This window comes from Hippopotamus amphibius, chromosome 5, assembly GCF_030028045.1.
Source record: "Hippopotamus amphibius kiboko isolate mHipAmp2 chromosome 5, mHipAmp2.hap2, whole genome shotgun sequence".
Lineage (NCBI taxonomy): Eukaryota > Metazoa > Chordata > Mammalia > Artiodactyla > Hippopotamidae > Hippopotamus > Hippopotamus amphibius.
The window spans coordinates 158,625,871-158,639,256 of NC_080190.1; the positions used below are offsets into that span (position 1 = coordinate 158,625,871).

At 42.8% G+C, this 13,386-nt stretch overlaps 1 protein-coding gene across 4 annotated transcripts in view; it reads right to left on the reverse strand.

Annotated features, from left to right (window-relative positions):
- ANXA13 (annexin A13) overlaps positions 1-13,386 on the reverse strand; it is a 79,525-nt gene that overhangs the window by 32,029 nt on the left and 34,110 nt on the right. For all 4 annotated transcript variants that reach the window (XM_057735741.1, XM_057735742.1, XM_057735739.1 and 1 more), the window contains one exon: positions 134-209. In XM_057735741.1, the coding sequence (XP_057591724.1) occupies positions 134-209 (76 nt within the window). The remainder of the gene's footprint in view (positions 1-133; positions 210-13,386) is intronic.

A 13,386-nucleotide genomic window follows, 5' to 3' on the forward strand; every position in this document is an offset into this window, starting at 1 on the left:
CTTCAAAGTGATCAGCTTAGCTTGGAAGATACAATATAACTGGGTCATTTTCCAAACATCATGGGAAAGTTGGACACGAGATCAAGTTTAATCAACTTCAATAGTGAGTTAGCAAACAAAGTATCTCTCATACCCATTCCTTTGCAGGCTTTGTTCAGCCTTTTGGCATCTCGATCAGCATCAAAACCCTGATGACTTCTCGCTTTGGCCTAGAAAAAAACAATTGAAGAGGTGAGTGGACAAGATAGGCACTGAAAATTATCTTTGGCTAAAATTGGCAGCTAACAGGAAGACCAAGCAGACAGCCAAATGAGGGACCAGCTGCCGCTTTACACGTGGCCACGTGGAAATCAGCTGGGGAAACTCTGGCCCCCGCGAGATGGCTGGTACTCCCTGGAGCCAGCTGGGCTTGGATGACCACGGAGAATGGGCCCCTCTGTTCTCAAGGACAATCAGCCTGGCCAGCTCTGGGAGGAGCCATTTTCACATCAAACTCACCTTTGTGTATGTGTCTCTGAAACAGAGAGTAATATAGTGGGCCAGAGTCCTGGAATGCTGGTTTCTCGCCTTTGCCATGAGACACAGTACATCTAGGGAATAGATGTTGCTGGCCAGAAGCTGAGGATTCTAGGATCTTATTACAGATCCACTTGGCAACCTGGGCTAGAGATTTACCATTCACACAATGAGAGACATGACATTTAGTTTGTCAGCAATAACCCTACGGACCACCAATAGTAGAGTTATTGGTTCTTACTGCTCCTTGGGGAGAGAAAGTTCTTTATATATACTAATCTAATGTTTCCCGTTCTTCAGTCATTGGCATAATATATGCACTAAATGTCCACAGCTATCTATGTCTACATTATTATCATTTACTTATTTTTCTTTCAATTAATCTACTTTGGGTTTTTTAAAATAAATTTACTTATTTGTTTATTATTGGCTGCATTGGGTCTTCGTTGCTGTGCACGGGCTTTCTCTAGTTGCGGTGAGCAGGGGCTGCTCTTCCTTGTGGTGTGAAGGCTTCTCATTGCGATGGCTTCTCTCATTGCAGAGCACGGGCTCTAGGTGTGTTGACTTCAGTAGTTGTGGCACATGGGCTCAATAGTATGGCTCATGGACTCTAGAGTGCAGGCTCAATAGTTGTGGTGCACTGGCTTAGCTGCTCCGTGGCATGTGGGATCTTCCCAGACCAGAGATCGAACCCGTGTCCCCTGCATTGGCAGGTGGATTCTTTACCACTGCGCCACCAGGGAAGCCCTGACCTACTTTGTTTTTGCTTAAAGTTATTTTCCAAAAATAAAAATAAAACTTTCTATTAGTACTGAAGTGGAAAACCAGTGTTGCTTGCCTAAACAAAAGGTAAGCATAGACGAAGCAAGAGAGTAGCACAGACATATATATACTACCAACTGTAAAATAGATAGCCAGTGGGAAGTTGTTGTATAACAAAGGGAGTTCAACTCGAGGATGGAAGATGCCTTAGAGGACTGGGATGGGGAGGGTGTGGGGGACTCGAGGGAGGGAGGGAATATGGGGGGGATATGTGTATAAAAACAGATGACTGAACTTGGTGTACCCCCCCAAAAATAATAAATAAATTTTAAAAAAATGAGCATCAGGTTTAAGATTAAAAGCAGATGACTTTATAATGAGTGCACAATAAAAATATTTAGTTGACAAAAAAAAATCAGTGTATTGCTATTAAAAATTTAAAGATGTCAGGTTAACTCAGTTATGCAATGAATAACTTTGAACACACCATGCATTTTCTGAGTTCTTTGTCTTTCCTCACAGAGATCGTCTTTGAAGACATATGTCACTTATTTCCCATCCTTCCTTGAAGGCTGGTTTAAGTGCTACTGTCTACACCCCCCGACTCCCCTCTCCCTCCTTTCATTTCTTTGGGTACCTATTGGGAATGAGCAGTCAACCACATAAAGCACAGAGGATGAGTTGCATTTATCTGCCTGGTATCCCTATGTCCTTTGGGGGACTTCCCCTCCCCCATTTCATGTGGTCTCCTTGGGGCTGTCAGTCATGACGCTTGAGCTCCATCATCCTGCCCTTGGCGGGGACACACACCCTGTCACTCTGGCAATAGTGACTGGTTCAGGAGTCAATTAGAGGGTCCAGGCAGGGTCAGTTAGAGCTTTCCCGGGTTGCTATGTAGATATTGAGAGAGAGATTCCCCTCCATGCTGGGTTTGCTAAGCCGACAGAGCGTGAGTCTAGGGCTGTTGGCATCTATGTTGTCCACTACATGAAGGAAGCATGGGTTCAGGATGAAGCAAAGCAGAGACAAGAAGAGTGGACATATGGAGAGAGAGAGAGAGTGGGAGGGAGGGAAGGAGGGAGGGAGAGATTGAGATTGAATAACTATGGACTGGATGGAGGCTGGCTTCGAGGTTTCGGTTAATGGAGAATCATCTGACCTTAGAGCCAAAGAGATCTCAGGGCCCCCTATCACCGCACTGCCTTTTGGAATGTAGTGCATGGCCCATCTTGAAGTATATACTCCTGAAACAAGCTGGGAGAGGGACTTACATTTGTCGAGCACCCGTCATGTGCTAGACAAGTTCTTCATTGACAGACCTTTCTTCATTATTCACAGGCAAGAGTAGGCATTCGTCGTCTGCTTTACAGAGGAGGAAGGCTGGGTTCAGGCAGGTCAGGGAATCTGTCTGTGGTCTTGCAGGATGCAGGTCTGCCCCAGCTCAATGTGCCTTCTAAAGCCTGTGCTCTTGGGCCCCGTGCACCATCCTGCCTCATGCTCTAATTATGACTGGGGCCTTCACGTTCAGCAGAGGGATGGCGCATCCCATTTTCCTTTCCCAATTTTTGTGGGCTGTAAGAAAGCTATCTGGTACTTCCAAAGGCTTGTTGGCAGGACCAGAGACATAATTCATGGAGCTCAGTACAAAATGAAAATATAGGGCTCCTTGTTCAAAAATGATTAGAAATTTCAAGGTGATGACATCAGAGCATGAAACCAGGAGCAGGGCCTTTCTGAGTGTGGGGCCCTGTGCAGCTGCACAGACTGTGCACTGACCAAGCGCACCCTGCTTTCTGATCACATTCTAAAAGGGCTAGTTCTCTGGGTGTGGGAGTGTGAAAAATAGCAATCTCAAAGAAGAAAATCACGCCTTTGCTTGTCATCAGGAGTATTAGGGACAGTTCAGGAAGCGAGGTGGAGCTGAACGAGAGCAGCAGAAGTCTCCTAGTGACAGGCTGATTTGTAAGCTATTCTGTATGTCATTTTAGCCTCATCCGTGCAAGAATTTGGTGGAACACTTGTTATCTATCCCACTTCACAACTGACAGGTTGACACAGACCCAGGGCTCTGTGAATGGCTCTTCAGGTTATGCCTGGCCTGAGGGCCCTGGCCAAGGGGCAGTGGGGGCTGGGTCCAGCTGGGGTTACACCTGCCGAGCCCTGTGCTGGCAGGGCTGCTTCTCCCCTAGAGGGATACTTTTTCCTCATTTGTGCAAAGATGCTGCCAAGGCTTGCAGCAGCCGTGAGGAGACTTGTTTAAGATCACCTGGCCAGGTAACGGCTGAATTGGAGCCAGGGCTTGAACCAGGACTGACTGTCAGGTATGACATGACATTCCCTCTCTGTTTTAGTAAGATGGTTCCATGATACAAATATCATAGAGTTCTAAGAGTGGAGGGATGGGTAAACTCAAAGTGGATTAAAGACCTAAATGTAAGGGCAGACACTATAAAACTCTTAGAGCGAAACATAGGAAGAGCACTCTTTGACATAAATCACAGCAAGATCTTTTTTGACCCACCTCCTAGAGTAATGGAAATAAAAACAAAAATAAACAAGTGGGACCTAATGAAACTTAAAAACCTCTGCCCAGCAAAGGAAACTATAAACAAGATGAAAAGACAACCCTCAGAATGTGAGAAAATATTTGCAAATGAATCAACAGACCATGGATTAATTTCCAAAATATACAAACAGTTAATGCAGCTCAATATATTAAAAAAACCCAAACAACCCAATCAAAAAATGAGCAGAAGACTTAAGCAGGCATTTCTCCAAAGAGGACACACAGATAGCCAAGAGGCACATCAAAAGCAGTTCAATATCACTAATTATTAGAGAAATACAAATCAAAACTACAATGAGGTACCACCTCATACCTGTTAGAATGGGCATCATCAGAAAATCTACAAATAATAAATGCTGGAGAGGGTGTGGAAAAAAGGGAACCATTTTGCACTGTTGGTGGGAATGTAAATTGATACATCTACTATGGAGAACAGTATGGAGGTTCCTTAAAAAACTAAAAATGGAATTACCGTGTGAACCAGCAATCCCACTTCTGGCCATATACCCAGAGGAAAACCATAATTCAAAAAGATACATGCACCCCAATGTTCATTGCAGTACTATTTACAATAGCAAGGACATGGAAGCAACCTAAATGCCCATCAACAGATGAATGGATAAAGATGTGGTATGTATATACAATGGAATATTACTCAGACATGAAAAGGAATGAAACTGAGACATTTGTAGAGGCATGGATGGACCTAGAGACTGTCATACAGAGTGAAGTGAGTCAGAAAGAGAAAAACAAATATCACATATTAACACATATGTGCAGAGTCTAGAAAAATGGTATAGATCAACCGGTTTGCAAGGCAGAGATAGAGACACAGATGTAGAGAACAAACATATGGACATAAGGGGGGAAAGCTGCGGTGGGGGGGGTTGGGGTTAGGGTGGGATGAATTGGCAGCTTGTGATTGCCAAATATATGTTACTAATAAGAAAAAAATTATCAAATTGTACACTCTAAATATATGCAGTTTATTGTACGTCAATTTTATCTCAATAAAAGTCCTTAAAAAAAAAAGAGTGGAGGGATGGGAAAAGGACCCTCTGAACATGTCTGCTTTATTTATCCGAGGCCAAAAAATTAGTAAAAATAAGTGGCTTTTAGTCCAAAATGATAGCTATGTCTGGGGGTGGGGGTGTGCAGTGGGAGAGTGTTGAACCACATGTTAGGATTAAAGATGATATTGAGACTTAATTGTTCCCTTTTTTGCTTTATGAATAATGCAGCGTAAAAGTCTATATCGAAAGAATGACCCTCAGCAGGGCAGGTTGACGTCACCATCCCTTTCTAGGAATGACTCTTAGCCGTGTTGGTTAGCCTTCCTTATCAGAAGAGAATTCCATCTTGTTCCTAGTAACAGCAGGATATTCAGCGTTAGAGGGAAGAAATCACGTGATGTGATTTTAAAAAAGAGAGAGAAAGAAAGCAGTCTGTGTAGAAGGAATCTTCCCCTTGGCGTGGCTGGGACTGCATCTACAATGCACGCATTCATCAGCGATGTCCAGTGTTGATGCAAGGGGTGTCCTTGGCTTGTTCCGATGAGCTGGGTAACGAGCTTCTCAGGAATGTACATGGAACGGACATTCCACCACCATTGTTCATTGTTAGTGGGTCAGGCAGCTGACTTTGGGGCCTCGGGCCTGTTTGCCCATCAGGAGATTTTGTGGTTTTTTTGTTTTTTTAATAAAATTTATATATTTATTGGCTGCATTGGGCCTTTGTTGCTGCATGCGGTCTTTCTCTAGCTGCAGAGAGCAGGGGCTGCTCTTCGTCCTGGTGCACGGGCTTCTCACTGTGGTGGTTTCTCCTGTTGAGGAGCGCAGGCTCTAGGCGTGCAGGCTTCAGAAGCTGCGGCACATGGGCTCAGTAGTTGTGGTTCACAGGCTTAGTTGCTCTGCGGCACGTGGGATCTTCCCGGCCCAGGGATCGAACCCGTGTCCCCTGCATTGGCAGGCAGATTCGTAACCACTGCACCACCAGGGAAGTCCCAGGAGATTTTGTTTTTGAAAACTGAGGCCACTGAGCAGAACTTCCACATAAAGTAGTTCTGCAGGAATGTGAGTCAGACACAAAATGGGGGTGCAGGGACTCCAGGATGGGGACAGAGGGTTGAGTTGTGGGGACAGAGGGTTGAGTTGTGAGGACAGAGGCAGATACATGGATATCCCACCTGCTTTCAATTACAGGACATAGAAGAGGTGGGGAGACATTCCTTTTGTTTTGTTTTGATTTGTTTTGTTTTCTTTTTAAACAGCATTTGCACTGACACTCAGGAGACACATAAAAAAGGCACAGTGTTAGATATTAATGAAAATGATTACAGAGTGTGGGTTTGAGCCCATGTGGATCCAGGTTTGAATGTGGTCCCACCCCTCAGCAGCCATGTGAACTTGGGCCATTGAAACTCTAAGCCACCATTTCCTCATCTGTAAAATGGGGGCAATGTCTGCCTTCTGAGATCTGAGGCTTACTTGAGATAACATTTCCAGTGCCAGATGTTTAGAGGAGCCACAGACATGCTAGTCCTGCCTCTGTTGCTTTGGGCCAACTCTTGATTTTTGTCTTGCAGTGATATTTAGGTTTTCGATTCTGCATATTTTGATTGGACAAGTTTGGAAGGTATACATGTACAAATATATAGACATCTTTCAAACTTGAAATTATGAGATCCTATTATCTATCTATCTACCTATCTTTTTTTATGAATTTATTTATTTATTTATTTATTTATTTATTGGCTATGTTGCATCTTCGTTGCAGTGCACAGGCTTCTCTTTGCAGTGGCTTCCCTTGTTGCAGAGCATGGGCTCGAGAGTACAGGCTCAGTAGTTGTGGCCCAGGGGCTTAGTTGCTCCATGGCATGTGGGATCTTCCATGCCCAGGGAATGAACCTGTGTCCCCTGCATTGGCAGATGGATTCTCAGCCACTGCGCCACCAGGGAAGTCCCTCTATCTACCTATCTATCTATCTATCTACCTATCGTCTGTCTACCCATCCATCTATTCTCTAACTTGCAATGCCCCAGACAAGATCATGTTTTTAATAGGTAACCACCGAGGATATAACAGTCAACTTTAAGAACATAGGTTTCAGGACTTCCTTAGTGGCACAGTGGTTAAGAATCCACCTGCCAATGCAGGGGACATGGGTTTGAGCCCTGGTCCAGGAAGATCCCACATGCCGTGGAGCAACTAAGGCTGTGTGTCACAACAACTGAAGCCCATGCGCCTAGAGCCCATGCTTCACAACAAGAGAAGCCACCGCAATGAGGAGCCCACACACCACAATGAAGAGTAGCCCCCACTTTCCACAACTAGAGAGAAACCAGTGTACAGCAACAGTGACCCAACGCAGCCAAAAAACAAAAACAAAAACCAAAAAAACAGGTTTCTAATCAGACTAGATGAATCCCGGCAGGACTGCTTATTACTTTTGTGACCTTGGGCAAGTTTGGGAATCTCTCTGTGCTGTGATTTCCTCATGGCGAAATGCGGATAATAATATCACCTACCTCGTAGGTCTCTTGTGAGAGTTTCAATGAAGTCATTCATGCAAAGCATCCAAAATGAAGCCTAGCAGAGGGCACTTGCTCAATAAATGTAAACAATATTTGTTGAAGGCAGATCAGCAATGACCTTTCCAGAATATTCTAAACCCTTTCCTGCTTGAGGGGTTTTCACCTTGTAAATGGCACTCTAAGGATCAATTTTTCATTCATCACCTGCAGTTCGGATCCAGACATGCATTTCACCCAAGGCAGTAACATGGTTAAAAATTCAGGCTGTGTGGAGTACAGGTGATCTGGGCTGACACCGCAACACCACATTCTGGCCAGTGTGATAATTCTCACCCCGCGGTGTGAGGGTCCTGTTGAGATACAAGGCAGGTGCAGTGCCCGCCATTGTGCTGGTGTGTCAGGTTCAAAAGAAAACAAACAAATACTCCTAACTCTACAAAGTGCACTGCATGGGGCATGACTGTGTTGGGAGCTTTTTTTTTCCTTTCTTCTAGCATGGCTACCTGTCACTTTTCTGTATTCTCATGTTCTTGTTTTTAAAACAAGGAAATGAATGATCCATGTTTTTACTGGAGGGAGGATGCAGAGAAAATAAACTGAAATTCTAGAAGCCTAGGAAGTAGTGTCACCTGGACCGAAAGAATGTTGAAGATACCCACTCCGAAATGACTCAGGGATGTGCCAGCTTTAGCACATCGACTGCTCAGGAGGAAGGGTGGCTCTGTACCGAGTTCTGATACCCCCAGCAGGAAGAGCCGGAGTGGAGGAACAGACACCTGCCCAAAGGCTTCTGATCCAGTGCAGTTCAAAGAAGGCTTAACTCTTATGATGGAAAGGGAGTATTTTAAGAAATCTTCCTCCATCTCACCACAAACTCTGGGGATGGAGTGTGTAAAAAAGTAAGCTGAGGGACATGGTTTACAAATTGGTTGCTCTATACATTATCTAGTAACCAAAATTTTCCAGGTGGGTCATCCAGCCTTGAGTACACCCATATTTAAATACACTCCTACTCATCAGTCGGTGTGACCTGATCAGGTGACCTGAACTTCTATTTGGATAACACCAAGACTGGCAAATAAGAATATACTGTCTCACGAGAGACTCATGAATTCATTAAAAAGCAATACACAGCAGGAAAATTAGACCATCCTCTGAATAGTTCCTCTCTTTTCCCCTGCTTCCTCTCCTCCCTTCTCATTTTCCTTTTCCTTCTTCCCTTTTCTCCTTCCTCCTCCTTTTTTTTTCTTCCCTCCTCTTCCTTCAACAAACAAGTATTGAAGATCTACTGTGTGGCAAGCACTACCCCAGGTGAGGGGGGACTCTGTCTGAGAATCGTAGCCCCTCTCCTCAGGGAAATTAACATGGAAATAGCTTAATGACAATTGCGTTATGATATGATAAGCACTTTGGCTGCCAGGAGCTGAGAGGAGAAAGAGGAATTTGTATGGAGAAGTTGACATTTGTGTTGATTCTTGAAAGATGAGTAGGAGTTAGGCAAGCAAAAAAAAAGGCGGGGAGAGGAGGGGTGGAAGTTGGGGAGAGGATATTCCAGAGAGAGATTACAGCATGATGCTTTCTGGGTCTGTGTACGTGTGTGGTTACTATGACCTGTCACAGCGCGTCTGCAGAACAAACATGATTGATCTAAATGTGACAAAAATACACAATGTGGACTTGGGAGTCAGACCTATTGTGTTCAGTGATGCTTTGCCCCTTGCTGGTCGTAGGACCGTGGGCAAGCTGACTCATCTCTCAGAGCCTTTGTTGTCTCATCTTCACAGTGGAGGTGCACTAGCTCATGGGTAGCATTAAGTTTGGATGCAATCGTGTCCGGGATGCAGTAGCACAGTGCCGGATTACAGTAAGCACAAGGTTGCTGGCACGTAGGAGGTGGGATGCTGGCTGACATAAGGATGTAAGGGTCATTTGTAAACTCTGAAATATTATCAAAATGTAATGGGAGTGGCATTTGGATTGTTTACTCTTTCCAGTGCAGGTCCCCAGAAGCCTTGTCTGGCTGCGGTCTGCTTAGTAAATATTTGAAAGTGGTTGCTTGGTATTCAGACTCTGAGACAGGAAGTCTCTGAGGAAGTGCCGGGGAGCAGGGAGCAGAGGGCAGAGGGCTTGCCGTACACTTATCTAAAGAGGGCTGCTGTTTGAGCTGACACGGAATCAGGAGGGGACTGGGGAGACTAGAAATGAGGCCAGGATTAGAACTAGGCGAAGACCTGGGCTTATTAAACAGGAGCAAAATGAAGGCTGTGCTGGAGAGAGCCTCAGACACGCCTGCATTCTCCTCAGCTTTAGCAATGACCATCACCATGCTAGTTAATGGTACTTGAGTTAATGTTGGCCCTTAGTGCTAAACGGGCCTTGTATTGAGTTGGGGAAACTGAGGTTCAGTTTGGGAGAGAGACTTCTTTCTGATCACATAGGTAAACCACCTGCACCAAGATATCTGCCCTTGAACCTGGTGTGATGCTATTTCTCTCCTTATTCTTTCTAAGTCTCTGTTTTCCCATCTGAAAGATGGTTATAATAGTATCTCTCTCTTGTGTGTTGTTATAAGGATATCGATCAAAAGCGCTTAGCAGGATGTTGGGCATGTGGTGAGGGCTCAATGTTATTTTCATTACTTCTTTCCATCTTGACCTGATTCCTGCTGAGTGTTGAATGAGCCTCTGACATGGTACCTTGTGTGGCAACTTTAAAATAGCTGATTACATAATTTTGTCCTAAATCAGAAACCATTTTGTACTTGTAGAGAAGTAGTAACAGGAGCTACAAGTTTAAGAGAAATTTATGGGAGAAACACTTCAAATTGAGGATGAGAGCTGAATATAACGCACTTACTACGTGCCAGGCACTGGTCCAAACAATTTATGTATACTCACTCAGTCCTCACAACAACCCTGTGAAGTAGGTATTATTACCTCCTATTTGGCAGTTGAAGAAACCAAAGCACAGAGAGGTTAATTAATTGCCTGAGGTCACACCGCTAGTAAGTGATGGAATTCAAACTTACACAGTCTGGATTAAGAAACTCTACTATTGACTTCTCATCAACCAATTTTTTTGTCCCTGTCAAAACTATTTATTAAAAAAAATTTAATGGTATAAAAGCTCATTTCAACTTTTAGAACGCTGTGTTTTTAGTAGAAACACCAGTCAAGACTTGTGACTTGTCTGCTGACTGGGGAAGCTGAGGACCACTTGCATGACCATGGGATCAATAAATGTTCTTGATGATGAGACAATAGGAAGTGAAAAATGAAGGCCTGTTATCACTATTTGCAAGGCAAACAGGACAGCCTCTCCCGGGGCAAAGTTTGTGTGCAGGAGAGGCCTTACTGTCAAACTCTGCTCCCAATACTCCTTCTGAGTCGAACGGAATCATATTTTCTGCTTCTTTTCTGTAAACGGGGACTAATACCTGCTGTACCCAGCAGAATCTCAGGAAGATAAAATAAGACAATGTGATTCACTGTAGCATCATTCACAATAGCCAAGATATGGAAACAACTTATGTGTCTGTCAATGGATGAATAGATAAAGAGGATGTGGTGGATAGACAGACAGATGATAGATAGATAGATAGATAGATAGATAGATAGATAGATAGATAGATAGATGATAGGTGATAGATAGATAGATAGATAGATAGAGGATATTATATATAATGGAATATTATTCAGCCACGAGAAAGAAGGAAATCCTGTGTTTGTGACAACATTGATGGACCTTGAGGACATTCTTCTAGGTGAAATAAGTCAGAGAAAGACAATTACTGTATGATATCACTTATATGTGGAATCTAAAAAAGCTGAACTCAGAAACAGAGACTAGGATGGTGGTTACCAGGGACTAGGGGAAAGGGGGAGAGGTTGGCCAAAGAGTACAAACTTACAGTTATAAGATGATTAAGTTCTGGTAATCTAATGTACAGCATAGTCATGATAGTTAAATAATTTGATATTGTATACTTGAAAGTTGCTAAGACAGTATCTTAAATGTTCTCACCACAAAAAAGAAATGGTAACTAAGGGCCATGCTGCAGGTGTTAGCTAATGCTATGCTGGTAATCATTTTGCAACATATAAGTGTATCAAATCAACACATTGCACAGTTTAAACTTACATAATGTTATATGTCAATTGTATCTCAATAAAGCTGCAAAAAAAAACCACCTGAGTGTGCTGGGTAGAGAGATTTCATAAGCTAGTCAGAGAGGGATTGACTTTTCTGACCTTCTCCAACAGGCTCTCAGGACTCTTCCTCCTTCTCACCCCATCTGATCCCAAATCTTCCAGTTCCCCCTTTCCTAAAGCATCTTGCCTTTAGTTCAAAGAACCATTGGTCTGATAAAAATTAGGAACTTTCTCACTGACATCCCGATGAATGAGAAAGACAACTTAAATATGTATATTTAAGAAATGCTAGACTTTATCCAAGGAGCAAAAGATAAAGGGAAGAGGTTTATCATAGATTCTTAGGGTAGAAATTCAACCAAGGGTTTTTCAAAGTGGGTGACATGGAACATTGAAGGTACTAAAGCCCATTGGATTTCCAGCTGGGAAAGGAGTTCCTTTTAAAATTCTCTCTAGAGTCTTCTGAGTAGTCAGTCTTTGCCTGGTAATAGTATGTTTTTCACACTCCTCCAATCCAGGGGTTGGCAAATTGTAGGCTGGGGCCAAATCCAGCCCATCATTTTGTTTTTGTAAATAAAGTTTTATTGGAACATAGCCAACCCACTCATATACATTTGGTCAATGGTTGCTTCCACACTACAATGGCAGAGTTGAGTAGTTGCCACAAAGATTGTGTGGTCCTGAGAGCCTCAAATAGTTACTTTGTGAACATCTCTATTTCATGCAAACAGATCTTTTTATCAGAAAACAGGTGAAAAAATCTGAACTTTTGGCTGGCTAGTATTTAGTTCGAATTTAATAGATTCACTTTCTGTATTTATATCAACTGATACTGGTTTTCCATTTATGGTACTAATACAAAGTTTCTTTTTAAGATATATTTATGTCAAAAAGATGAGTGGATTTAAAGAAAATAGTTACTAGAACTATTAGTAGGACATGTGGCACATGTATTTGGCAACATTCAAGAAGGTCACACTTAAGTCTGAAGTCTGGGAAACGTTATTGATGCATCCAATTCCCTCATTTTTCAGATAAACTGAGGCTTGGTGGTTAAGTCATCTGCCCAAGGTCACTTAGTTGCTTATGGAAAAAACTGGACTCCTCTCTCTCTCAGGACAATGTTATTTTACCTCTAACTGGTCACTTATTTGTACTTTGAAACCAGTTAGCATGAATGCAAAGTATTGTACTGTTTAAAGTTGATGAATTCAGAGCCAGAAAATATCCTGGTGACATTTCCACAATATGTTTAGTAGACACTGATGGGCAATTTGAAACACAACAGAGGGGTCCTTCACATCTTTAAACATGAATCTTGGGTGATTAGTGGCATATTGTTTCATTAAGTTGATTGCTTTTTGGGCATGGTTTCCTTGAAACAATAAATTTGATTAAAAGTTTTGCTTTTCTTGGTTTTAAATCAAAACCCACTTAAATGCTTGTCAGAGCAAAAAGTTAAACTATTAAATAGAAAAAAAATATTGCAGTGTACTCTGTTGGGTATATTTAAGCAGTTTCAATCTTACAAGAATATTTGGTAATTTCACCCTGTTGCTATTCCTCCATTTTAATTAGAACTTGCCACGGTCACACTAATAGCAAAACTGATTCCTTGGTTCTTAGATCCCCTTCCCACTTGGATCAGCTTTTGAAGTCTATTAGCCAAGGATGTAGACAAGATAGCTAGGAGTGTGTTAGGAGACTTTTGAGAGGTGTTGAGAATGCAGGGAGGTTTTCATTGCTGTTGATTCCTCCATTCAGAGATAAAGTTTTAAAGTGACAGGTATGACTATTAAAGTTTGGCCTTCATTCTAAATGGGTACAAATATTTGCATCATTTGTCAAACAAGGCTGA